The 27,977-nt window shown below is 46.9% G+C and overlaps 1 protein-coding gene across 1 annotated transcript in view; it reads left to right on the forward strand.

The window, feature by feature from the left end:
• The first annotated feature begins 24,275 nt into the window (after nt 1-24,275).
• The window catches only part of LOC101038227 (heparan sulfate glucosamine 3-O-sulfotransferase 3B1), a 48,773-nt gene continuing 45,071 nt past the window's right edge, over nt 24,276-27,977 (forward strand). The window contains exon 1 of the mRNA XM_010339872.3: nt 24,276-24,905. Within this exon, the coding sequence (XP_010338174.2) occupies nt 24,352-24,905 (554 nt within the window). The 5' untranslated portion in view covers nt 24,276-24,351. The remainder of the gene's footprint in view (nt 24,906-27,977) is intronic.

Genomic DNA, 27,977 nt, shown 5'->3' on the forward strand with positions numbered 1-27,977 from the left:
CTTACTTAATATGTACTTCATAAATTTGAGGGATCTGTTGTTTGGCACATATATATTTATAATTGTATAACAATTACATATCCTGTTAATGAATTGACCATTTTATCAATATATAATGCTCTTTTTGCCTTATGACAGTTTTTGACTTAAAATTGATTTTATCTGATAATAGTATAGCTAGTATAACTCTCTTTTGGCTCCTATTTGTATGATATATCTTAGTCTATCCTTTCACTTTTGACCTATTTATATTTTTAGATCTCTCTTCAATGCATATAACTGGGTGACTTTCTTTTTATTTTGCTAATCACTGACTTTTTATTGGAGAGTTTCATTCATTTGCATTTAAAGTAATTACCAATAAGAAAGGACACCTACTATTTTGCTATTTGATTTCTGTATGTCTTACAGCTTTTCTTGTCCCTCATTGTCTCTTTATTACCTTCTTTTGTGTTCAGTTGATTTTTTTTTTTTAGTGACGTTTTGATTCTCTTCTCATTTCTTTTTCTGTATATATATGTATACATGCACTTACTTTGTGGGTACCATGACACCTACATTTAACACTCAAAACTTATAACAATCTAATTTGAAATTTATATCCATTTAACTTCAATAGCATATTAAAATCTTGCTCCTATACAACTATTTTTTCACCTCTTTATATTATTGATACTACATATTACATCTTTATACAATGTATGTCCAAAAACATATATTCAAACTAATATTATGCCTTTATCTTAAATTATGCAGAAAAAATAACTAGAGCTATACACCAAAATTAAAATAATGCTGGCTTTTGTATTGTTTTGTTACACAATGTCAAGTTACTCTTTAGTATCCTTTTATTTCAACTTGAAAGATTCCTTTTACCATTTCTTATAGGACTGGTCTAGTGGTAATGAACTCCTTCAGCTTTTACTTATCTTTGAATGTTTTAATTTCTTTCTCATTTTCAAAGGGACAGTCTTGCCAGATGTGGTATACTTGGTTGATTTTTTTCCCCCAGCACTTTAAATATATCATCCCCCTGCTCTTAATGTGTGTTGATATAAGTCTCTTTGAGTTTATCCTACTTGAAACTTGTTGAGATTCATGGATTTATAGGTTCATGTATTTCATCAGCTGTAGGCCATTTTTAGCCATTATTTTTTCAACCTTATAATTCCTTTATCTCTCTACTCTCATTTTTGGTCTACTTTATTGTGTCCCACTGGTCCCTTAAGCTCTGTTCACATCTTTTTATTCTTTTTTTTTATATCCGCTTCATACTCAGTCATTTCAATTGTCCTATCTTTAAATTCAGTGGTTCTTTTTTCTGCCTGTTAAAATCGGCTTTTGAACCCCTCTTCTGAATTGTTTAAAAAATTTCAGTAATTGTACTTTTCTGCTGCAGATTTTCTGTTTGTTTTCTCTTTCTAATTTCTTTCTCGTTAATGATATTCTTATTTTGTTCATACATTGTTTTCTTGATTTCATTTTCTGTGTTTTCCTTTAGCCTTTTGGACTCTTTAATGCAATTGTCTTCAAGTCTTTGTCAAATAAGTCTAAATGTCTGGGATTCCTTAGGACAGCTTTTGTCAGTTTATTTTGTTCCTTTGAAATGTGGGTCATGTTTTCCTATTTCTTTTTATGCTTTGTGGGTTTTTTGTTTGTTTGTTTAAAACTAGATATTTAACTATTATTATGTTGTAACTGTGAACAGCAGATTTTCTTCCCAGAGTTTTCTAAGGGTTTCTGTTTGGTTAGTTTTGTTTGGGTTTTTTTTTGTTTGTTTTGATTGTTGAAGGCTACAGTAGTCCACTTGTTTTGAGACTTTTCCAAACCATTTTTGTGACAATTACTTGTCATTTGTGGTCATTTAAGTCTCTAATTTTTTTTTTTTTTTTGCTTAAGCTAATGGTTGACAGAGACTTCCTTGAATGCCAGGTGGCAAAACAAACAAACAGAAAACATGTACGCAAAACATACTCACACATAGATAAAAGAGGAAAAACACCTCTCCTACTCTCCATATTGGCTTTGTGCTAAGGCACTCCTGCACTCAGCGAGGTTTTCACTAAGCCTATGGCAAAAGCTTAAGGTCTTTTTAGGTCTTTTCCAAGCATGCGTCTTGCCCTGGGCATGTGCATGGCTCTCTAAATTCCTCCATATGTATGGGGCAGTTTTTAATTCCCTAATTTCACAGAGAATCTCGACCCAGATTCTCCTCCAAGTCTTAGGTGTTCTATTGTATGTCTTGACCCACAATCTCTTGCCCCAGGCACCTGTGGGTCTTTAGTCCACCTTGCAGCTTTATGGGCAGTGCCTACGGTTCTTCCCATCTGAGTTCCAAGTTAGGTGAGGCAGAGATGAGCGCCTTGGATGTGTCCTTCAAGTATCCCACAGACAGGTTAGAACAAACATACACAATAATTTGTAAGTGAGGTCTACTGTGTTTCCTCTGGTTTGAAGAACCAGGGTCCCGAAGTGGGAACATGCATTGCTACCACCAACTTCAAGGCCAGTACAACCACTGTACCAGGAAAGAGCTGGGGCAAGGGCAAGTGAAAATGCCAGAGAATTGTCCTGTGATTTTGAATCTGATGTGCGTCTTTTTTTTTTTTTTAATTTGTCGTCTCATGAGTTGTGTAAACTCTTGACATTTTCTCAGAGTTCTCGCAAGGTTGATTCTGTTTCTACTTCTGTTTTCAATGTTTCTGTGCAGGAATGAGAGCTCAGAGCTTCCTAGTCTGCCATTTTGCTCTGCTTTTTCCTCCAGTTTTGCCACTACTTTATGTGAAAAAGACAAACAGCATTTTCTAAGTGTCTTCTATGTGACTGTAAGCACTACGCATATTGCAGCAAATGAGATCCATGCAATTTGCTTTCTCAGGCAGCTTCTCTTCTAGTGGGAGAGACCACTAAGCAATAACAGAGATAATTGTGAGTTCTAATGTGTGTGCTATGAAAGGGTTGGGTGGGGGGAGACTAATATAGTATCTAACATAATATCAGGAATGACTGCATTGGTGGGGGCTGAAGGTGGGATTTTTCTGGGACTCCAGGGAAAGCCTCTCTGGACTGGGTATGTTTGAGTGAGATCTGAAAGCCAGAAAGCAGAAAACCATGTAAAGAGTGTGGACAAAGGACACCAGGCAAATGGACAGTCATTGGCAATCACATGTCATATGAACCTGCTTGCAGGACTGAAGGGCAGCCACTGAACCTGAGGGCTGAGAGTAGGAGAGGAGAGCATAGGAGGAGGCAGCAGAGTCTGGATAGTGGTTGAAGGCCGCTTGAAGTTCAGTGAGAAGTTGTATGTTAAGCAGGAGAGGGACATGCTCCAATTGGTCTTTTAACTTTATTCGTTGCTAAGTGGAGGACTGATTGGAGGGTGGTATTATGGGAGCAGGGAGGCTAGCTGGAAGGATGTTTGTAATAGTCCAGAGAGATGGAATGGTGATATGGACTAAGGTGGTGATAGAAATGCAGAGAAGGGGGAGACACGCCTACAGCATGGTGGAGGATGTGGCAGGGCTTTCTAATAGGATGGACAGGTTAGATGAGGCAAAGAGCAAGAAGCTTAAGAATAACCCCTGGTTTTCTTTTCTCTTTTCTTTTCTTTTTTTCTTTTTTTTTTTTTGTAGTCTTACTCTGTCATCTAGGCTGGAGTGCAGTGGAGCAATCTTGGCTCATGGCAACCTCCACCTCCAGGGTTCAAGCAGTTCTCCTGCCTCAGCCTCCCGAGTAGCCAGGACCACAGGTGCCCACCACCATGCTCAGCTAATTTTTGTATTTTTAGTACAGACGGGGTTTCACCATGTTGGCCAGGCTGGTCTCGAACTCCTGACCTCATGATCTGCCTGCCTCAGCCTCCCAAAGTGCTGGGATTATAGGCGTGAGCCACCGCTCCCAGCCTACTCCTGGTTTTCTTTACATGATGAATAGATGATGATGCACTTTACTGTAGCAGGGGAAATTTGAGGGAAGAGAGATTTCTCTTGAAATATCTATAAAACTCTAGTGGAAACGTTGTTTAGGGAGAACATGAGGCTCTGGTTTAGATATGAGAAGACCAGGCTGGAGATATCAGTGTGGAAACCATCAAAACGTAGAATTTATCAAAACACCAGAATTGATGAGATCACCTAGAGAGAGTGTATATGAAGGAAAGAAGAGGGAAACCTAGAAACCACCATTTAAAGGGCAAGTGGATGGGAGAAAGCAGCAAAAGAACAGTCTTACATTAGCTAGGCCCTAAAGCATATCAGATCGGACCCCCTGCGTGCCAGGATTTACTGAAATAAACTTTCTCCAGAATTACTCAATGGAATCTAATTGCTCGAATCCTGACTTAGATAGTATCTGTGTTTATACTCAGGAGTCACTGACGCCAAAGGCAGATGGAAGGTCATGGAATGCTGCCCTAAAAGGTTGGTAAATGCTTTCCATAGGGCAAAGAGATCCCTGAGGCCTCTTCCAGACCTATGCTCCTATAACGCCAACTTGCTGTGCAGAAATTAGTGAGGCTTCCTCAGTTGCTTGGGGAAATATTTATTTGTTTCTGGGCCACAAAAAGGAGAAAGGACAGATGGAGGGGGAGAGAGTCCTTGTATACAGCTGCCTCAGTTTGTACCTGCATTCAATTTGTATGTTCATGAATTAAATTAGTATGTCTTTTTCCATTTTGTAATGAATACGTATCTTTATAATGTCTATACTTATCATGATTGTTGTATAGATTGTGTATGGAAGCATGCCCTCGGGCGCTCTCATTTCCAACTGTGTCTCTGTTGCCAGCCCAGTGCCCAGCCCAAGGAGTAAATAAAGGGTAAATGAGTGAGTGAATAAATAAATGAATGAAGGCTTTGAGCTGGTGGAGGATCCAGAAACTCATTTCCTTTAGAATCTCAGGGGTCTGAAGCAGACCGTAAACTGGTATTATCCAAACAAGTCTTTAAATGGACATTAAATAAGTTCTTACTCAAATGAAATAATCCAAAGCACTTAATTGCTTTTATGACTTTGAGAATCGGCAATTTGTTGGCCGCTTACTGTAGGTCTAGGATTGTGCCAGGCACTAGGGGCAGGATTGGAGGAGGACTTCAAAGAAGTAGAAGAAAACTGATCTTTAGGTTGTGAACTAAGATAGACACATAGGGAAGAAAACTAACAGCACAGGAGAGCAATGGCTGTGTCGGCGGCGGTCTGTGGTCTACGCATCCCTCTAAGGGAGAATTAGGGAGCAAGAGGCTGTCATGTGGGGGGACAGTGACAGTGCTGCAGTCTAGATGACCTGCACTAGAAGGTCACTTCGCTTTGTGGAAAATTGATGTTCTCTTTTATAAAAAGGGCTTTTGTTTTGTTTTGTTTTGTTTTTTCAGATGGAGTTTCGCTCTTGTTACCCAGGCTGGAGTGCAATGGTGCAATCTCGGTTCACTGCAACCTCCGCCTCCTGGGTTCAGGCAATTCTCCTGCCTCAGCCTCCTGAGTAGCTGGGATTACAGGCACGCGCCACCGTGCCCAGCTAATTTTTTTGTATTTTTAGTAGAGACGGGGTTTCACCATGTTGACCAGGATGGTCTCGATCTCTTGACCTCGTGATCCACCCGCCTCGGCCTCCCAAAGTGCTGGGATTACAGGCGTGAGCCACCGCGCCTGGCTATAAAAAGGTTTTTTTTTTTTTTTTTTTTTTTGAGACAGTGTCTTGTTCTGTTGCCAGGCTGGAGTGCAGTGGTGCAATCTCGGCTCACTACAACTTCTGCCTCCCAGGTTGAAGGGATTCTCCTGCCTCAGCCTCCCAAGCAGCTGGGACTGCAGGTGCACACGACCACACCCAGCTAATTTTTGTATTTTTAGTAGAGACGGGGTTTCACCATGTTGGCCAGGATGGTCTTGATCTCTTGACATGGTTTGCTCTCCTCGGCCTCCCAAAGTGCTGGGATTACAGATGTGAGCCACCGCACTCTGCCAAAAAGGGATGTTTTGATTCTGTGCACACAGCAGTCCTTTACACCCGAAAATTGTCTTTTTTTTTTGTCTTCAGGAACTATCAGAAAGGAAGGAACAAGGGCCAGAGGTTAGAAGCTGGAGTTCTGCTTTCTTAATCTATGATGCAGACTTGTGTTTGGCTCATACGTGAATGGCTCCACAGATCTTTTCAAATTTTATTTCAAGTTTGTAACACTTAAAATCAACTCACGTTTAAAATTCAGGTGATTTCAATAACTCCCATTTTCCAGCTTTGCTGGAAGAATCAGATCTGACAATACCAGGCAATACCAGTCTGGAAGTATTGCCTATCTTTTTTTTTTTTTTTTTTTTCCTTTGGAGTCTCACCTGTCACCTAGGCTGGAGTGCAGTGGAACAATCTTGGCTCACTGCAACCTCTACCTCCTGCAATTCAAGCAGTTCTCCTGCCTCAGCCTCCCCAGTAGTTGGGACCACAGGTGCCCACCACCATGCCCAGCTAATTTTGTATTTTTAGTAGAGATGAGGTTTTACCATGTTGGCCAGACTGGTCTCAAACTCCTGACCTTGGGCCTGTTGACCTTGGGCCTCACACTTGTTTCTTACCTGGCTTATCTGTGTCTTAGATTAAGTTTCCAAAACAGGTATAGGGAGCAGAAGGAATTTAAAATGTATCCCGCAGGCAAATGATTCTCAGGGGAGCATGTGGATATGGGTGTGGGTGGGGGAGGTTTTCCAAGCCTGGAAGTTCTGATGGTATCCTCCCTTCATATCTTTAGCTGAGAATCACTGGGCGTCACAAGTGACAGCAAAGAGCATCCCATCAGGGCAGGTGAGGGGCATGTATTGATCATTTCAGTGATGATAGCAAGATCCAGTGTTCACTAAATACCTGCATAGGACTGTCACTGCTCTAAGCCCTTTACAAGCACGATTGACCACGTTTTACAGAGGAAAGGGAGGCATGGAGAGATTGGTAAGTTTCTAAAGAGCTCTGGATGGCAAGAACAGAGCTAGATAGTCTCACTTCAGGTGAAATCAAGGTGAAGCAAGTTAACAGAAGAAGAGAGCTGGGGCTGGGTATGGTGGCTCACATCTGTAATCCCGGCGCTTTGGAAGTCTGAGGCGGGCAGATCACCTGAGGTCAGAAGTTCAAGACCAGCCTGACCAACATGGTGGAACCCCATCTCTACTAAAAATGCACAAGTTAGCCGAGCATGGTGGAGTACTCCTGTAATTCCAGCTACTCAGGAGGGTGAGGCAGGAGAATCACTTGAATCTGGGAGGCAGAGGTTTCAGTGAGTCAAGATCATGCCACTGCACTCCAACCTGGGCGAGTGAGACTCTGTCTCAAAAAAAACCAAACAACAAAAAACAGAGCTAGATAGTCTCGCTTCGGGTGAAATCTAGGCTGAGGGCCACCGATGTGTACAACGAAGGAGCACCCCAGGCCTTTGAGTGGGAAGGTGACAGGCAGAAACTGATATGGTGAGGATTCATCTGGATGGGCTGAACAGATCCTGGGTACTACATACTGATTGAACTGTTGATAATGGCTGCAAAAACAATTTCTTGCCAAGCATTTCACCGTTAACCTCCTCATGATGAATGTGAAGGAAACTAACTAAGAGGCAGCACTGTGTTTTGTGAGTCAACCTCTTTTTTTTTTTTTTTTTTTTTTTTTTTTTGGTAGATTCACATTTGTGCTTTTGTGCCTCCCCGATAGAAACAGGGGTGAAAAGTGTGATCGTGGCCTCCGGAAGTTTAAAAGCTGGGCAGAGTGCTGTAGAGACAAAGCATGTCCTTCAGTTACATAACTGATGTTCATGGATGGCTTATGAAAGTCAACATCATTATTTTATACTCCCATGCTTGCCTCACGAAAAGTACCCGGCATTCCTATTTCAAAAGGGTTTCCCAAAAGCTTAAAGTTTGGGGATTCGTAAAGTGCTAATGGAATTCAATGGGAAAAATCATATTCCTTGCCTGGCCAATTTTTCCATAATGCACTTAGCAAAGTGAAGGAGACAAGTCTAGCATTTGTGACGACGAGAGACTCACTTATCTATTACTTCAGCCTGTTTGGAGACTGCTGGGAATTGAAAATGAAGAATAGGTTACAAAGGTGATTTCCAGAGGGAGAGGGAGAGTATAAAATGGAAAAGAATGGTCAGAAGTGAAAGGGGAGAATGCATCAGCAGTGAGGTGAGTGTGGATGATATTTCCAGTGGAAATAAAGGGACAGTGACATCCAGCATGGAAACCTCTGGAATCAGCAGCCCTTTGGATAAGAAATGGAGCAAGGGATAGTGAGCATTTGCATTGATTAAAACCAGGTTGGTGAATCTGGTGAGTGACTGTTCACAAAACAGGGTAGAAAACACCTACCTGACTGCAGGGAAAATTCCAGGGTGAACATGTCTCAAGATTTAGATACAATCCCACGTTATATTTCCATAGATTTAGTTTGGGAAAAATCCCTACATGACTTCAGCAAGTCTGTGGCTGTTGGTGGATCGAATACAAGGGCCAATAACTTCTTGCCGCTTTAAGAGGAATCGGACTGAAATGTATGCAGACCTTTGGGAGATGGGTTTTAAGAATCACTGATGCCCCCAGATACCTCGGAGGATTTTCTCTTCGATTAAAATGACAAGGTTCCTTTCTAGCCAGTGCATAAGTAGAATCTGGTTCAAAGGCTCTCAAACTGCCACCTGCTACTTCAAAAGCTCTTTCAATTCCCTGAGCAATTTACTTCAGGGCAATTGAACTCCTGGGTGTGGTTTCTACCATTTTCTAACTATGCTGTCTCTGTGTGAAGGAAGAATTAGTTTCTGAAGGTAGGTTTTCAGCACAGACCTGTTCATGTAGGTGTTTGTTAGCCTTTCCAGCTGTGATGGTGAAGGTGAAAAAAAGCTCCCATTTTGATGGCTGAAAAATACAGATAGGCCAGGATTTTAAGGGAATTGATAGGAAATTTTCATCCAATTTTAAAAACTGAATGTTGAAGTGATTGAAAATTCCTCATCAGTGGTACTGCATGTGAGTTTGCAGTCCTTTAAACTGGGCTCAGGTGTAAGTAAAAACACTCTGCAGCACACGAATCCTTAGGAAAACACAAATTAAAAATACAGTGGGATACCACCCCACTTTCACTAGGATCATTACTAGTAAAAAAAAAAATACAAAAAATCACAGGTGTTGGTGAGGATATAGAGAAAGTAGAAACTTGGTATTCCGTGGTAGAGTATAAAATGGTGCAGCCACTGTAGAAAACAACATGTTAGTTTCTCAAAAAAATCAAACATAAAATTATCATCTGATACAGTAATTCCAGTTCTGGGCATGTGCACCAAAAAAATTAAAGCAAGGTTTCAAAGAAGTATGTGTACATCTATGCTCATACCAGCATTCTTAACAATAGCTAAAGGGTAGAAACAACTCCAGTGTCCATCAATGGAGGAATAGACAAGAAACATGTGGTATATATATAAATGGAATATTATTCAGCCTTGAAAAGGAAAGAACTTCAGACACATGCTACAACATGGATAAATCTTGAAGATATGCTAAGTGAAATAAGCCAGTTACAAAAAGACAGTTATTGTATGATTCCACTTGCGTGAGGTACCCAGAGTTGTCAGATTCCTAGAGACAGAGTGGTGGTTGCCAGGGGTTAGGGAGAGGGAGGAATGGAGAGTTGATACTTAATGAGTATGGAGTTTCAGTTTTGTAAGAAGAAAGAGTTCTGGAGACTGTGTGTGTGAACAGTGTGAATGTACTTAACACTATGAACTATAAACTTAAAGACAGCTACCACAACTAGAAATAAAAACTAAAATAAGAAAGAAAGAAAAGCAAAATGCTGAGGGGGCGATTCTCAAACTTGAGCACACAGCAGAAGCCACCTGGAGGTCTTGCTCCAGTAGCACCAAGTGCTACAATACTCCTTTTTGAACCAGTTCCCAGGTGATGCTAATACTGCTGGTCCAAGGACCACACTTTGAGAACCACTGCTCAAAGGTTCCATAAAGTGTATCTTTTCTCTTTCAAAAACAAAGGGAACTTGCTGGATGTTTTGCAAACAACCCATGGTACCTTTGTAGAAATAGCCACATTCTACAAAGTGAAATTAAATTATTGCTGAACTTGTACAATGTGTCAGGCATATTATTAGGCACCTTACACATACATTTTACTTCAATTCTCCCAAGCTAGTCTATTTATGCAACGAATGTACATGGAAAGCCTGTAAGCAGGTATTTTCCTGACAGAGGAAAAAGATGATCCAATGAGTGAACAAACAAATAAAAACATTATTAAATATTACCAAGAGTACTGGGAAGAAAAAAAAATGGAGTTGAGCTGGAGAAGACCTACCTTTAATAAAATGATCAGAAAAGGACTCTGAAGAGTGCTGTTTAAACTGAAACTAAAGGTTAAGAAGGAGGCAGTCATTCAAGATTGAGGGAAAGAGCAGTTACAAGGAGAGGAATTAGCAGTGCAAAGGTCCGGTGAGGAGGAAAAACACTTGGGTTATTTAAGGGGTTGAAATAAGGCCAGTGTAGCCAGATTGTAGTGATCAACTAGAGTGTTGACGGCATGAGTTGGGAAGGTTGGTAGGAGCTGGGGCATGCAGATGTTTGTAAGCTGTGACACATTGTGAGGACTTGAAGTATTTTGGGAAGATACTGGAAACTTATAAGCAGCAAAGGGGACATGGTGAGTTTTTTTTTTTTTGAGACGGAGTTTCGCTCTTGTTACCCAGGCTGGAGTGCAATGGCGCGATCTTGGCTCACTGCAACCTCCGCCTCCTGGGTTCAGGCAATTCTCCTGCCTCAGCCTCCTGAGTAGCTGGGATTACAGGCACGCGCCACCATGCCCAGCTAATTTTTTTGTGTTTTTAGTAGAGACGGGGTTTCACCATGTTGACCAAGATGGTCTCGATCTCTTGACCTCGTGATCCACCCGCCTCGGCCTCCCAAAGTGCTGGGATTACAGGCTTGAGCCACCGCGCCTGGCCGGGTGAGTTTTTTTTAAAGCTCTTACTGACTGTAAGACGTGCTGGTAGATTGGATGGGGAAGGTGGAGGGAAGAAGGAAATTGATGATTCATCCCAGATTTCTAGCTTGAAAACTTATGAGAGAAGGATGAGGGGAGCAAAATTAGGGTGAAATCAAGCTTCCTATCGTGACTAAGTAAAATTTGATGTTTCTGTGAGATGTCCAAGTGGAACTGTTAATATTCGTGGAATGCTACAAGTCTAGACCTCAGAAAAGAGGTCTGGGCCCGGGGTGTAGTTTTGGAGTTATCACAATATGGAAAGTATTTTAAGCCATTGGACTCAGCAGCATCGTCTAGGACTGAGCTTCTCAACCTAGGCAGTTTTGACCTTTGGGGCCAGATAATTCTTGGTGGGATCGGGGAGGAGGGCTGACCTGTGCATTGTAGGATGTTTAGTGGCATCTCTGACCTTTACCCTCTAGATGTCAGTAGCACTTTTCCCAGTCGTGACAACCAAAAGTGTCTCCAGGTGTTGTCAAATGTCCTCCGAGAAGCATATGAAGACAAAATTGCCCCTGCTTGAGAACCCCTGAGCTTGGAAGCAAGCAAGTATGGAATATGAAAAGGAAATGAAGATGAGACATAGTGAACAGTTAGGTGTGTTAACTTGAAAAAACAAACAAACAAACAAACAAAAAAAAAACCACAGAGCCCAGGGTGGTGGCTCATGCCTGTAATCCCAACACTTTGGGAGGCCAAGGTGGGCAGATCATCTGACGTCAGGAGTTCGAGACCAGCCTGGCCAACATGGCGAAACCCTGTCTCTACTAAAAGTGTAAAAATTAGCTGGACATGGGGGCAGGTGCCTGTCATTCCCGCTACTCAGGAGGCTGAGGCAGGGGAATCACTTGAGCCCAGGAGGTGGAGATTGCAGTGAGCCGAGATGGCGCCACTGCACTCAAGCCTGGGTGACAAAAGCGAGACTCCATCTCAAAACAAACAAACAAAAAAATCCCAATCTTCCAACATCATGCCCCAATGCACAAGCTTCTTACAACTCCACTTGAGTCATGTTTGCTGATGTGTCATTGGACAAATCAAGGCACACGGTCAAACCTGTGTCAAACAAAATTAATATGAGAGATGAACATGTCGGGATATAAACGCCAGCTGGTGTGGATTCATGAGGTCCGTTAATATAACAATCTACCCCAACCACCAGAAGAGTATAGATGCCATCTATAACTTCCAAATCAAGAAAAAAACAAGGGATGGAAATTCGGAAAACACAGTTCTACACAAGAGAAATCAGGGGAAAAGAAGCAAAGATAAAGTGTGGTGAATAAAATGGTAGAAATAGGGCCAACGATTTTATTATTTGAAATATAGAAAGGGATTCAACTCTCTCTGTAATACTTTATTTAAAAATAAGTTATGGCCTTTCGGCCGGAACCGCCATCTTCCAGTAATTCGCCAAAATGACGAACACAAAGGGAAAGAGGAGAGGCACTCAATACATGTTCTCTAGGCCTTTTAGAAAACATGGAGTTGTTCCTTTGGCCACGTATATGCGAATCTATAAGAAAGGTGATATTGTAGACATCAAGGGAATGGGTACTGTTCAAAAAGGAATGCCCCACAAATGTTATGGCAAAACTGGAAGGGTCTACAATGTTACCCAGCATGCTGTTGGCATTGTTGTAAACAAACAAGTTAAGGGCAAGATTCTTGCCAGGAGAATTAATGTGCGTATTGAGCACATCAAGCACTCTAAGAGCTGAGATAGCTTCCTAAAACGTGTGAAGGAAAATGATCAGAAAAAGAAAGAAGCCAAAGAGTACCTGGTACCTGGGTCCAGCTGAAGTGCCAGCCTGCTCCACCCACAGAAGCGCACTGTGTGAGAACCAATGGGAAGGAGCCTGAGCTGCTGGAACCGATTCCCTATGAATTCATGGCATAATAGGTGTTAAAAAAAATAAATAAAAGACCTCTGGACTGTTAAAAATAATAATAATAATAGTAAGTTATGAAGGCCAGTTGCAGTGGCTCACACCTATAATCCTAGCATGTTGGGAGGCTGAGGCAGGCGAACTGCTTGAGCCCAAGAGTTAGAGACCAACCTGGGCAACATAGTGAAACCCTATCTCTACAAAAAAATAAAAAAAACAAAATTGTGGTGATGTGCCTGTAGTCCCAGGTACTAAACAATAAAAATAAATGCACGCTCAAGCCCTGAATAGAAGACAGAGGAACCGTAAATGCGCATTGCTGAATGAAAGAAACCAATCTGAAAAGGCTATATATCGTATGATTCGAATCGTATGACTGTCTTTGTTAACTTGTGCTGCTGTAACAAACTGCCTGAGACTGAGTAATTTATAAGGAATGGAAATGTATTTCTTCTAATTCTGGAGGCTGGTCATCTAAAATCGAAGTGCTGACGGGTTCGGTGTCTGGTGAGGGCTGCTGTCCACCTCCATGACATTGCACTGCTGTTGCATCCTCTGATGGGAGGAACACTGTGTCCCCCATGGGAGGGACAGAAGGAGTGAAAAAGGACGAGCTCCCTGTTGAGCCCTTTCATAAAAGCAACCAGTACCATTCATGGGAGTAAAGCCCTCACAGCTTGATCACCTCTTAAAGGCCACACCTCTTAATACCATCACAGTGGCCATTAAGTTTCAATATACGAATTTGGGGAACACAGCTGGATCATAGCAATGTCATTCTGGAACAGGCAAAAATATGGAGACAGCAGTTGCCAGGGGTTAGTGGAGAAGGAGGGATGAATAGTCAAGGCACAGACAATTTTTAGGGCAGTGAAACTATTCTGTATGGTGGATACATGTTACTATACATTTGTTCAAACCCCTAGAATGTACAATACCAAAAGTGAATCCTAATGTAAACTGTGGACTTTCATTAATAATAATCTATCAATATTGGCTCATCAGTTTTAACAAATGTACCACACTAATGCAAGAAGTTAATAACGGGAGAGAGAGAGAGAAAGAGAGAGAGAGAGAGTATGTGTGTGTGTGTGTGTGAGAGAGAGAGAGAGAGAGAGAGAGTGTGTGTGTGTGAGAGAGAGAGAGAGAGTGTGTGTGTGTGTGTGTGTGTGTGTGTGTGAGAGAGAGAGAGAGAGAGAGAGAGAGATGATTTGGCTCTCTCTGTGTCCCCACCCAAATCTCATCTCAAATTGTAATCTCCCTAATTCCCACACGTCAAGGGAGGGACCTCGTGGGAGGTTTCCCTCCCAATGTTCTCATGACAGCGAGTGAGTTCTTGTGAGATCTGTTGGTTATATACGTGGTTTTCCCTGCTCTCTTCTCTCTCCTGCCAAATTGTGAAGAGAGTGCTTGCTTCCCCTTCGCTTTCTGCCGTGACTGTAAGTTTCATGAGGCCTCTCCAGCCATGTGGAACTGTGAGTCAATTAAACCTCTATCCTTTATAAAGCACACAGTATCTTTATAGTAGTGCTAATACTGTGTGTGGGGGTGTGGGGGTAGATATATGGGAATGTACTTTCCACTCAACTTTTATGTAAACTGCTCTAAAAAATAAAGCTTACTACAAGAAAAGTGATGAGGAAGAATAATAATTCCCTAACTCTCAAAGAATTGTAAATAACATGACCCTTCTGAAAAACAAATGAGATGAAAGAATAGACATGTTCATATAAAATGCTAAAAAACAACAGAAGAAAAAGAAAAGAAACCTGTTGACAAATGTCAGAAAAGAGTGAGAGAAGAACAAAATGAAGAAATAAAAAAAGAATGAATATAATTGAATTTTTCAGAGATCACCTAGACAGGCTAAAGGAAATGACACACACGGTGAAAATTGGAGAACATCTAAGATTTGAAATTATTATACAGAAAAGTATAAGCATGAAAGACAAAGGAGATATATTGTGTTCATAATTAGAAGAGTCTTATGCTGCTTAATGACAGGGAGACGTCTGAGAAATGTGTACGTGGCCATTTTATTGTTGTACAAACATCATGGAGTGTATTTACATGAACCTAGATGGCATAGCCTGCTACACACCTAGGCTGTGTGGTATAGCCTATGGTATCTAGACTGCTAACCTGTGTGGCATGTTACTGTACTGAATACTGTAGGCAATTGTAGCACAAGGGTACGTGTTTGTGTATCTAAACATGGAAAAGGTATGGTAGAAACACAGTGTATACACACACTGGGGTCTGTCGAGGGGGAACTAGGAGAGGGATAGCCAGGGTTGGGGAGTTGGGGAGGGATAACACAGGGAGAAATAGATGATGGGGAGAAAGGCACCAAACCACACTGCCGTGTATGTACCTATGCAACAATCTTGTATGTTCTTCACATGTACCCCAAAACCTATAACACAATAAAATACGTATTTAAACACAGTATTATAATTATAATCTTATGGGACCACTGTCTTCTATGTGGTCCTTTTGTTGACGAAAAGGTTGTTTTGGAGCACGTGACCATGTTCTGAAAAATAGAACAAAACAAGCAAAATACGAAAAAACTAAAAATATACTCCTTAAGTGGTGAGTAAACCATACAGCTGGAAAGGCATATTCTGTTTCCATTAAAATTGACTCAGAAAAGCTAACATCAAAATATAGGCTAGTGAAATTATTCAGCTTTAAAAGTAGCAGGTAAGTTGAGTCAAAGTTTTGGAAAAGCATGTTTTGCAAGCTTCTTCCCTTCAATTCAATTGTACAGATGCCGCAGAAGCAAGAGATCCCAGACTTTAGGGTGGGGGAAACACCAGAAGCCTTAGGAAGGTAGAAGGTTTTTGTATTTCATTGTGAGGAAGAAAAATTGTACATGGAGTAGAAGGGAGCAAGTTGCTACAGTAGGAAATAGGTCAGTGAAAGCTCTGTTTCCCCACCTCCTCCTCTGCATGTAATTACAATGTAAGCAAGCAGCAATCAGAAATTACAAAGGCTGGTGGTAGCTCACGCCTGTAATCCCAGCACTTTGGGAGGCTGAGGTGGGCCGGGAGATCAAGACCATCCTGGCCAACATTGTGAAACCCTATCTCTACTAAAAATACAGAAATTAGATGGGCGTGGTGGCATACGCCTGTAGTCCCAGCTACTCGAGAGGCTGAGGCAGGAAAATCAGTTGAACATGGGAGGCACAGGATGCAGTGAGCCGAGATCACACCACTGCACTCCAGCCTGGGCAACAGAGGGAGACTCTGTCTCAAAAAGACAAAAAAAAAAAAAAAAGAGAGAGAGAGAGAGAGAGAGAGAGAGAGAGAGAAAGAAGAAGAAAGAAATCACAGTACCATCTGGGGGTGTGGTAGCTCACACCTATAATCCTAGCACTTTGGGAGGCCAAGGCAGGAGGACTGCTTGAGTCCGAAAATTAGAGACCAGCCTGGGCAACATAGTGAGACTCTGTCTCCACAAAAAATAAACAAAATTACCTATGATAGCATACACCTGAAATCTCAGCTACTCGGGAGGCTGAGGTGGGAGGATTGCTTAAACCGAGTTCAAGGCTGTAGTGAGCCATGATGGCACCACTGCACTCAAGCCTGGGTGACAGAGTGATATCCTGTTTCAAAAAAGGAAAGAAAAGAAATAATAAAAGTACCCTGAGCTCAGGTACTTGCAATTGCCCTGATGGCAGAGTCATCTGAAGTTGGTGGGAAGAAGGTTCTATAGGCAGTAGTTGAGAGCCATTGACAACTCCAGAGTTCCTATTACCCTGAAAAACACATGGAGGGGGCACAGGCTACAGCCTGGAATTTTTGTTCTTCCCAACTAAATATGATCTGCTAAGTAGCTGATAGTCCCCAGGAACACGAGTTCACTGAGAAAAAAAAAAAATTGACAATTGGGGCATGCAAACTAACAGTTAAAAAAAAATCAAAATGCTGGATATAACACATGCAGTAGTTGAAATCAAATATTCAATGGATGTGAGAAATGACAGAATGAATACAAAGAATGAACTAGCAACATCCTATGCCAGCAGAGAACAAAACAAGTTTCATTCAGTTCTAAGCGGAAAGAAATAGGACATCATAACCAAAGATTTTCTACTCTGTCAAATTTTTGATCATGTGTTAAAGGCAACAGACAGACATTCTCAAGCAGGTAAGACATCAAAAAGTACAGCATCCATGAATACGTCTCAAACAACAATGGACAATAACCAATCATTCCATGAACTCCAGCCAACTATAGTGTATCAAAAATGAAGTTCTCAGATTTCTTGGCTCCTGTGGGTCACATAAACATAAAACTAAAAGTAGAGGACTCAAGGAATTGTAGTTAAGACTACAAATACTATTAATCTTGATTGAGTAAAATAAAATGTACACTGCTTTTTTTTTTAAGTTGGAGGGATAAAAATAAGTATGTATGCTAACTTACGCATTTTTTAAAATTAAGGAGTGAATAAATACTGTCTACAAGGAAAATATGTAGTTTAAAAAATGATTCCAGACACAGGCATTGCACTGTTGGTTTGGGGTTTTAGTTTGTTTTTGAGACAGTCTTGCTCTGTCGCCAGGCTGGAGTACAGTGGTGCAATCTTGGCTCACTGCAACCTCCACCTCCCAGGTTCAAGCGATTCTCCTGACTCAGCCTCCTGAGTAGCTGGGACTATAGGTGTGTGCCACCAAGCCCAGCTAATTTTTTTTTTTTTTTTGAGACAGAATCTTGCTCTGTTGCCAGGTTGGAGTGCAGTGGCACAATCTCAGCTCACTGCAACTTCTGCATCCCAGGTTCAAGTGATTCTCCTGTCTCAGCCTCCCGAGTAGCTGGAATTACAGGCATGCACCATCACACCCAGATCATTTTTTGTATTTTTTTTAGTAGAGACAGGGTTTCTTCATGTTAGTCAGGCTGGTTTCCAACTCCCAACCTCAGGTGATCTGCCCGCCTTGGCCTCCCAGATACCTGGGATTACAGGTGTGAGCCACCATGCCCAGCCTCTATTTTTTGTATTTTTAGTAGAGACAGGGTTTCACCATATTGGGCAGAATGGTCTCAATCTCTTAACCTTGTGATCCCCCCGACTTGACCTCCCAAAGTACTAGGATTACAGGTGTGAGCCACGTGCCGTGCCCAGGCTGTACTTTCTTCTTAACTTTGGAGGCACCATTTAGGAACTCATACTCCAAAAGATAAAGAGACATTTATAACTTCAATCATTTTAAAATTGACGTTACCTCTAATCAGTGTTCTTAAGAAACATACACTGATAGAGAGCAATCACCCATATGACAGAACATTGATCTTTAATCCTGCCATTTGGGAAAAGAGAGGAGGAGGGGAATGTATACTTTTTTGCTTATTGCAAACAATGTTTGGCAGTTTGGGGTCAGAGAGAGTCACATTCTGTATTTCTTACATATTTGATCCTTCTCGGGGCTTGGATAAATTTTTCATCATTGAAGAAAAAAAACTAGCTTAATAAAAAGAAAATGACAGGTGAAAGGTAAAAACTGTACATATATTTTGCTATGAAGAGAAGCAAAAAAAAATAGGAGTATGTTTGGATGCTGATGGGAACCATACTATAGAGAAGCAGGGGTGCAGGCTGGGTTCCTGGGGAACTGTACAGGAAGCATATAAACTGATGCATATAGCACCACACCTGTAGACGGGAGGAGGGGAAAGCAGATGTGGGCAGGTGGAGAAGGCCAGCTGTGATGGAGCCCAACATCCTTTGCCAACCCCACGAGAAGCTCTGGAGCTTCGATAGCCCTTCAGAGATGTCTAAAGTTGGGCTGGAAAGAGCAGGCCTTTAGTTTCTATATCAGTCACTGGCTGGGGCCACCTGAGAAGCAGCATACCCACCCTCAGCCTTACTGCTCTCTGCAATCCTGGAGAGGAGGAGGCAGGAGGCTGTGTTGACAGCATGCCAGCAACTGGGGCAGCAAGTCCTTCATTGATCCAGTGCTGGTGACCCTTCAGTGTGCACCACAGGGAGATGACTTAGGGACGAGGAGATGGCAAAGGCTGAGAAGCAAAACACTACTGGGATTCAGTACAGTCTCATGGAGCTAGCCTGCAGCTTCCCTCACTATGGCAAGGGTAGAGTGCCAACTGGTATGGAGGTTTGGTGGTGGAGGGGATAGATCGTCCCCTGTTAGCATCTACGTACTCAAATAAACTTTGAGAAATGCTGTCTCTGGCAGAAGAGAAGACTAAGAAATGTTTGTCTCAGAAACTGGGAAAGCGGGCCTCCTGGGGACACTTAGGAGAGTAGCGGGGTACCTTTGTATGTCCATAGGAGTCAGAAAGTTAAAGCAGGACCAGTCATTTCTATCATGATTCCCTCTGTCCACTCAGTGGTTCAGGCCCGGAAACTTGAAGGCAGAATGGTCCTGGAGGATTTCCAATGCTGACAAAGCACCACGGAGGGAGAGGGGCTGGAGGCATTTGTCGGAGAAGAGGACAAATGGGGGACGTCTGATGGCTGGTGTCGAGGCTCAGAAGCGTTGTACAGTTTGACCAGATTCGGAAAAGCAATGCAGCTGTGGTGTATCATATGCCAGGATCCTGGTAGGAAAGGCATGGCACCCTCAGCTGGGTAAATAGAGGAGCATGTGACTTACAAAAGAGCTGGAGGAGGAGAGGACACCAGGAACAGCATAGTGCCTTGGCTTTGGAGCTGTCTTTGCTGTCCTAGGTCTGAAGCAGGAGGAGAAAAATCGTAACAGAACCGGGTGACTGCCAGGCTCTGGGGAGAGGACTTCCCAAGAGGTGCCTGGACTTCCAGGTAGGGGAAGCAGCCAGCCCTCCAGGAGACAGCCAGAAGACAGCCTGCCGAACAGGGGCCTCTCCCTCAGTCTCCCCATCCTCCCATTCCCTGTCTCATTCTCTAGGAGACAAGGGAGCCTCCGGCCCAGAGCAAGATGCCGCGTGGAGGAAGAATTTGGAATCAGCGCACACCCTTACTCCCCATGGCACAAGTCAATCAAACCAACCTGGGCATCGAAATCTTATTTATAAGCTAAAAGCCATCATCCTTCTCATGTGGTTTGCAGAAGGCACATCATACATGGCAGCGCTTCCTGCGACAATGCCAGAGGGTCCAACTGGGACTGGAGAGTGCACCATTCCCAAGGCTCACTGGGAGCTCGCTCAGGGAAGCTTTTCCTCCCTCTCCGCGGAGCCTCAAGCCACTCTTACAAAGAATTTCTCCTCCCTGTGGTCGGCTTGGCCAGCGGCAGCCGCCGAGCTGCGCCAATGCCCGCCTCCGGCCAGGGGTTCAAGCGCGCAGAGCAGCGCCCTGGGCCCTTGGAGGAAAAGGGGAGATCGCGGCGCCCGGGACATCCAGGAGCTCATGCAACAACCGCGGCCTCCCCGCTAACCCCCAACGAAGGCACGGCGGGAGTCCAGGCCGAGATCAAGTTCCCTTCCCAGTGCGTAGGGGAGACAACTGGCCGCGGCTGCCCCCGGCTCCGCTCTCGGCTGTCCCGCAGCTGCGAGGCCAAGACCAGAGCGCTCCCTTCCGGGCGGGCATCCGAGCCGCTGCGGCGCCCACCGCTTTGCACACCCGCGCCGCTGGGGAAGGCGGAGCTCGCTTGCAGCTGCTATCCCCCGAGGGGCCGCCTGGCTGTCAAGGGGCGAGGGAGGAGGGCCCGGATTCCGGTGGCAGGAACTGGGGCTCTGGACCACCGGTTCAGGCGGACCCAGGAAATGCCTGCTTTGCGGTCCCGCAGCGGGTAGTGGGGGAGCTACGCCCCGGAGGGCGGCTGCTGGGAAGGTGGAGCTGGTCGCGGGGCTCCGGCAGCTGCGGAGCCTCCTATACCCAGCCTAGAATCAGAGGAACTTTAGGCGGAAAATACTGCGGGGACATTTTGGCTCAAGTCTCCAATTCTACAGATGTGAAATTTTAGAGTGACCCGATTGGGGATACACAGAGAGTTGTTGGTAGCATGACCTGGGGGAAGAGGGAGAGGAGACGGTCCCTGTGGTGGCCCTGCCCGGTCCTAAAGAAGAGGGAATGCCTCCCAGATTAGAGCCCTCAGAGGCCCTAGCCGCGCCTCCCGCTAGGTAAGGCCAAATAAACCAACCCGAATAAAACATAAACCTTAGAGGCATGCTGAAATAGAATTCTCTCTTCTGCATTTCCGAATGCAAACATTTTGAATGAGTTTATCAGAGGTAAACATTTCCCTCGGTTTTAGAGGTGGCATTTTGCTGATGCCCAGGCTCCAGGCGTGGGGAACCGCGCAAAGGTTAAGGGCAGACGCTCAAACTGGGTCCACGGTTAATTTGGCTACCACCTCTGTCCAGGTTTGAGCCTTGAGTTCTGCATCGGCGGAATGGGAAGTTGGATGGGAGAGATGGCGCTTGCCAAGGGTGGACCAAGAGCGACCGCGCGCATGGGAATTTCATGGCGCAGCCTGTGACTCTCGAGCGCAATGAGAGGATCAGCTGGGTGGGCAAAAGGGCCAAAGCGTCGGTTCGCCTCCCAAATCCGCCTCTGGCGCCGCTTCCCATCCAGTCCAGGCGCTGTCCAGGCCCCAGACGACCCTCCGACTCTGCCCAGGGAAGGCCTCTCGCCGTGGTGCGCCTCCTGAACTCCCTGTTGTTCTCAATAATGGGAATTGAATGGACGCTGGGTGGGCCCGGCCAGAGACTTAGCTGTGGGAGCTCAGCTCTTCGCTGCACTCAGAGCAATTTCCGACGCCCCATCTTTACCTCCACTCCCTCCTTCTCTCAATCCACCCCCGGAAAAAAGGAACGCCAAATTATTCAGCTGGCTCGATTTGTAATTGCTCACTTATTAGACTTCACTAATCCTCAGGACAGGGACCTTTTTTATTGGGATTATCAAAATCCTTAAAACCCCAGGCAGGCCTGAAGTTAGCCACGTGGGAGCTACAGTTCGCCTAACACACACCTATACAATATGAATTTTCACCTAATAGCATAAAATTTGAATACACCCCCTACGGAGACACTATTTCCTCTTCACATTTCCAGGTAGAGTCGGGCTAGTGCTCAGAAACGTATTTGTTCTCATGTTTTAGAAGATTAAAATAAATGAATTAGATTTAAAAATTAAAGGCGAAGAACAAACACAACGTCCCAGTGAGAGAGGGAAAGAAAAGCTAGAGAGAATTTATTGCTGAGAATATAAAAGCGGGAGGGAACTCCTCTGCCTAATTTATTTCTCCCCCAACAGTTTAGTAAGGAAACGTCTTGGGCTCATAGTAGTTACAAAGAAGTCACCCGTAGCACGGCCGGGGCGCATGGGTCCGGTGGTGACCGCTGTGCTATCTGAATCCTCTCTGACCATTACCGCTGCTCAGGCACATTTTCAAACCAGAGGTGCTTACATCGTCAATCTGGCTTTCTCAGCTTGCTTCCGACAGTGGGGGACCGGACCCAGGCTGGGGCTGAGTAAACCCGGGGACACTTGGGAACATTTACTCAGGAAGGGAGAGTGAGAGGGGCCGGTTGGTTGCTGGCGGCTGGTCCTGGACCGCGTGGTCTAGGGACCAGGGCTCAGGTTGGTTCCGCTGCGCCCGCCTTCGCTGTCAGTGAAGTATAGCGCGGGAGGCGGCTCCCAGTGAGTCACTTCGTGGGTGACAGCCCCGGGGGTCGCTCTGCAGTCGGAAGGAATGTTCTGTCCCCGGAACCGCTTGCAGCCGGGGGTTGGTGGCCCTCTGGCCCCGCAGAGGCTGGATTGCAGGCATCGAAAGCTTCCTGAACACGACCAGTATGAACTTGATCCCAAGCTTCCGAACTCCAAACGCCTGGGCAAGAATTCAGCAAAGCGCCGCACCGTTCACTCGCACTTCCCCCAGCTGTTTCTTGGAAGACGAGTTTACCCGCTCCAGTCCCGGGTGGGTCATTTTGCCAAAGAAAATGGGGTTAGGGGTGCCTTCGAGTAGACTTTCACTATTAAATAAGTGCACTTCAGTGATGGATTTGTTCCAAATTGATGTTTGACTTAAAAAAGGGGGGGGGAGGGTAGCGAATGGCAACACGAAATAATCAGTGTCACAAGTCAGCAAATCAAACTGTCTCCTAAATTAAGGCAAATGTTGGCTTTATATCTATTCAGGGAAAAGGGGAAGATGGAAAATTTTCTCAAACCTAACGTCTCTAACAAATTCATGTCGGATAAAACTTCCTACACGTGACTCCCACGCACACGTTTCGACCAGGAAACTTTTACTAGACTCTTCCTGTTAATTTCTTCGGTCTCTCCTTTCCCTTTCCCAACTTATTTTCGGCAGTTTGGAAGGCTGGAGATTTTTCTTAAGGACACTTTACAATGATCCCAGTTAACCGGCAGGCCTAGGGAGAGCAACACCTGGCAAAGAATAAGAAAGACACACACACACACACACACACACACACACACACACACACACAGGAGTTGACAGCGATTTGTACTTAAACTTCTGTGCCCATGCCTGCCCCAGACAGGCCTCTGAATGAATCCCCGGCGTGGGTTGGGCGGGTTCGAGTGCCTCGTGCATCTCTGCCCTTGCTCTCCCCTCTCCAACCGCCTCCCTGCACTGCAACACGTTAACTATCACGAAATGTCCTGTGAAACATCTGGATGGAGACTTGAGTCCCAACATCTGGGCAACTACAGCCAAGGCTGGCTCCTAGGGAGAGAGTGCGGAAATGCGTGCGGTCCTACTCTGTAGGGTAGGACCTCTCCCAGCGCTCGGTCACTGCAGCATTCTTCGCATCATCTGCTCCTGTCACCAGCCCCTAACTCCGCCCCTCTGGGCCCGCCTCTTGTTCCGCAGCCAATGGCAATCCCCGACCGCCCGACACCGCCCAGAAGCCTTTCCCCACCCCCACGTCCCGGGAGCGGGTTGGCTGCTGAGCGCTCGGCGCAGCGCCCGTATTTGCATGATGTTCGGGGTTCCTGGTAGGTAGAGCAGCCCGTCACTCTGGAAGGCCGGGGCCGCCCACGCCACCTCTGTCCCCAGCTCTCTTCCTGCGCAGTTCGCCTCCTCAGCCTCTGCGGGCAAGTGCCGGGGCTGCTCGCGAGGCTCAGTTCCCAGGACTGCGAGGAGGCAGCCCCGGCGTGCGGCGGTGCGCACCGTCTAGAGTGGCCAGGGCGCGGGAGTGCAACGTCCTCCTGGCTCCGAGCGCGTCGTCCCGCCCCAGGAGCAGACCCTCCGCCAGCAGTTACCGCCGTCCCGACTTTCAGTTCCAGTTGCAGCTCCTGCCGGGCAACATGTCAAGAGCCGCCGCCGCTACAGCTGCCGCCGCCACCTGGGGAAGAGCAGCAGCAGCAGCAGCAGCGGCGGCCGCGGGCACGCGGGGGCTATAAACCGAGCCACCCGGGCTTCCAGCGGGCCGGGAAACCCTCTCAGCGGTCACTGCCCAGCGGGACCCACGCCATGTGCTGAGCCATGCCCCTGGCCGCGCCCGCGGGCAGCGTATGGGGCAGCGCCTGAGTGGCGGCCGATCTTGCCTCGATGTCCCCGGCCGGCTCCTACCGCAGCCGCCGCAGCCCCCGCCGCCGGTGAGGAGGAAGCTCGCGCTGCTCTTCGCCATGCTCTGCGTCTGGCTCTATATGTTCCTGTACTCGTGCGCCGGCTCCTGCGCCGCGGCGCCGGGGCTGCTACTGCTGGGCTCGGGATCCCGCGCCTCACACCCCTCGCCAGCCCTGGCCACGGCTGCAGACGGGAGGCCCCCCAGGCTGCAGTTCCGGGCACCGCCAGCCACTCCACTGGCTGCGGGCAAGGAGATGGCCGAGGGCGCTGCGAGCACGGAGGAGCGGAGTCCGGAGGCACCGGACTCCCCAAGCCCCATCTCCAGCTTTTTCAGTGGGTCTGGGAGCAAGCAGCTGCCGCAGGCCATCATCATCGGCGTGAAGAAGGGCGGCACGCGGGCACTGCTGGAGTTCCTGCGCGTGCACCCCGACGTGCGCGCCGTGGGCGCCGAGCCCCATTTCTTCGATCGCAGCTACGACAAGGGCCTCGCTTGGTACCGGTGAGTTTTCCCGCCAGGGGCAGGGGCTTCAGTGTGGATTCCGACCCTGCGCGAAGGGAAACCAGGAGAACGACAGGGAACTGGCAGGGTTACAGCTTCAGACCACCGGGGGTGGGGCAGGGAAACCACCGCGGAGTGCGGCCGGTGGCGCCGCGCATCCTGTCCGGGTGCGGTGCGGGGTGCGCCCCGCTCGGTTCTCGCCACAACCCACAGAAAGTTCTCGCGGAGCGCTGGCAGCTCAGTGGTCTATGGTGCCCTTGAATTAATCAGGTGCCCTCGCCGCAAAGAAGAGGCGCAGCGACTGAGACCGCGCTTGGCAAAGCGAGCCACCCTCTAACCATGGCGGTACCAAGGCTAAGAGTATTTTATGACTCAGTTTTAATTTTTCCTCGTGGAGCCGGAGACTCTGGGAATGTTCTGCGCCCCTCTGGCTGGTCTCCGCCCTCAGCCAACTTCTAGAGCAGCTTCTGCTTCCCAGATGGGGAGAGGGGGTGGGGGCGACGGCGTCCCGCCCAGGCCACTGAGTCTGTTAACTTTTTGTTACAGTCCGCTTGCTTACCGGAATCCCAAGGGATTCAGACCCGCTTCGCTCGCGAGCCGCCGGGGCTCAGGAGGGTGAGCCGGGCTGGCGGCGCGCGGAGCATGGAGCTGTGCTGGTCCCTATCGGGCAAAGGCGAGCACTGCAACGGGCAGGAGCGGCGCGCGGCTTTGAAGGCGTCCGGAGCCCCGGGCACCGCCGCCCGTTTCCGCCTCCCTGGCCTCGGCGCTGGGATAGCGAAAGCAAGGACGCGTGTCTCCGCGGGGCTTTTACACGTCCGGGGCAAAGAATATTAGGGGCCCATTGATTGAGAAATGAGGGTTGCTTCGAGGTCGCGGTTTCCGGAAATTCTGTTGAGTCGGGTTGCGGGTCATGTTCCAAAGGGACAGCGGCCCCGGGGTCATAATCACGACCCCTGCCCACTGCTTTCCGCAGCTGCTGGCCTTTGGGGGTAAACTGTTGGGTTGCCTGGGCTTCGGGTAAGGCGCGAGTGGGCAGGAGGTCTAGACTCCGGCCTCGGATAACTGTCTCCGACTAGGGGCCCAGGTACCGGCCCCCACCTCTTCCTTGGGGTCTACACTCGCAACCCCAGCCAGCACGACGTTCAGGCACCCCTCCAGGCCCAATTAGCTTCACAGCAGAGGCTCGAGAATTGGGAAAACAAAAGAGGAGAAGAGAACTGAACGCCCCCTCCCTATCCCCACCCCGCTATCTGGACCTGGGTGGGATGGAGAATAAAAGTGGGCTGACCTCGCGGATTAAAACCGCTCTTTTCCCAGCCTTGTCCTACTCTGCCCCCCTTTGTCCTTAACGTTTTATATTATTGTCAGGAGTTGCCTAAGTCTCGAGGTTTAACCAGCCGTGACAGTCACCCTTCCCACCGTTCCCGGGCTGTAACGTATTCTCGGGACACTGGTGGATAAGAAGGCGGGCTCTGGAGTCCGACGCCTAGATTCATGTCCTGGTTAGTCGAGTGAACCTCGGTGCTCTCATCTGTGCAGTGGGAATAATGCAGATTCTGGGCAGGGATGGGGAGAGTGAATAGGCTGGTAAGGTCAGGTGCCTCGCAGGCACGAGAGGGCCGCTCGATTTGTTAGCTATTGTCATCGATTGTGTTGTTATTCCTACCACCACTCCCCACCTCCTGGGATAGTGATTCCGGGGTCGGGTGGCAGGCTGTAACTAGCGCCCTTCCAGGTGGAACCCGCCAGAGCCCGGAGGCAGCCTAGGATTTTCTGAGATCAGACACACTTGGGGCCGGGTTGGGAGGAACTGGCAAGAAAAGGACTGAACCCTTAATGTCAGGCAGTTTTGAAGCACCTGGGGCAAGCTATGGAAATCCCCATAGGAAAATTCACGCAGTCTTTTAGGAGGCTGCCCTCCACCTGCCACTTTCCTTTTGATTGACTCAAAAACGCTGAATGAAGAAAGAAGTCGCATGGAAACCCTAGCCAGGCGCCTGCAGCGGAGAGCGCAGCCCGGGAGGTTCGGGTGGGGACTTGCGCCCGGGGGCTGCGCGGCGAGCGGCGGCGCACCGCGACTGGCCCTGGGAGTGGAGGTGGCGCCAGGGTTTAGCTGGGATGCGGGAGGCGGGAGGTTTTTCGTCCTCCCGAGCCATCTCCCTGAATTGATAAGCGTCACTCCCGGGACCAGGAGGCACAGGGCCCGCGGCGGTGGCCCTGGGGACACGGCTGTGGGAGCCCACTGCAAATGCCGCAACTGGCCCCAAATACTGCGTTCTTGGACTACGCCAGCAGTGCCCGGCGCGGCTGCAGGGTTGGTGGATATTTTCCAAGGGGGCAAAAAATCTTTTAAATACTGTCTGTTTACTTAAAAAGTTCTAATTGAGAATAATTGATGGGTGTCTGGGCAAAGGTATGGACGTCACAATGATTTTGGAGGCGGCCTTTTTAACTTTAAACAGACCACGCCAGGAGGCGACTCCTGACCTAGAGCACTTTACCTAAAATCTGGTGCCCAAAGTGCACCCTTCGCCCTTGCTGGAGTCCCCTCCTCTCTGCCAAGCTTTGCTCCGTGCCAGAGGTGTGCTCCACTGTATCTCTGCTCTGTCCCTGCAGTCAGGCAGCCAATGGGAGAAGAGCACAAATAGTAATTAACCAGGGAGAGGTGCAATTTAGAAGCCTGGTACAAGTCCTCAAGAACTAGAGAATTTGAGAGTGGGGAGACATTTTGAAGGCATTAAGGACAAAAACGATGGGCACGGATGGTTGAGTCTAAGGATCAGCATCGTAATCTGTTAGAGAACGAGGTCGTGGCTGTCTCTGTGAGTGGTTAATGGGTTTAATCGGTTGATATACAGCCCTGCTAGTGGCCTAACCAGTAGCTCAGGGCTTGGCGGATTTGCAGGACATCTCGGAATTTGATTGCTCTTCCTTTCCCTTGGCAAAAGGAGACACCATTGGCCGGATCCGGAGGGGTCATGGTGAGATGGAACCCACCGAGCTGCCCTGCCACTGTTCAAAGTGTGGGAGCCTTTCCACTTCCTTAACCTTGCAAAAATCAAACGTGCTAGT

Source organism: Saimiri boliviensis, chromosome 17 (assembly GCF_048565385.1).
Source record: "Saimiri boliviensis isolate mSaiBol1 chromosome 17, mSaiBol1.pri, whole genome shotgun sequence".
Lineage (NCBI taxonomy): Eukaryota > Metazoa > Chordata > Mammalia > Primates > Cebidae > Saimiri > Saimiri boliviensis.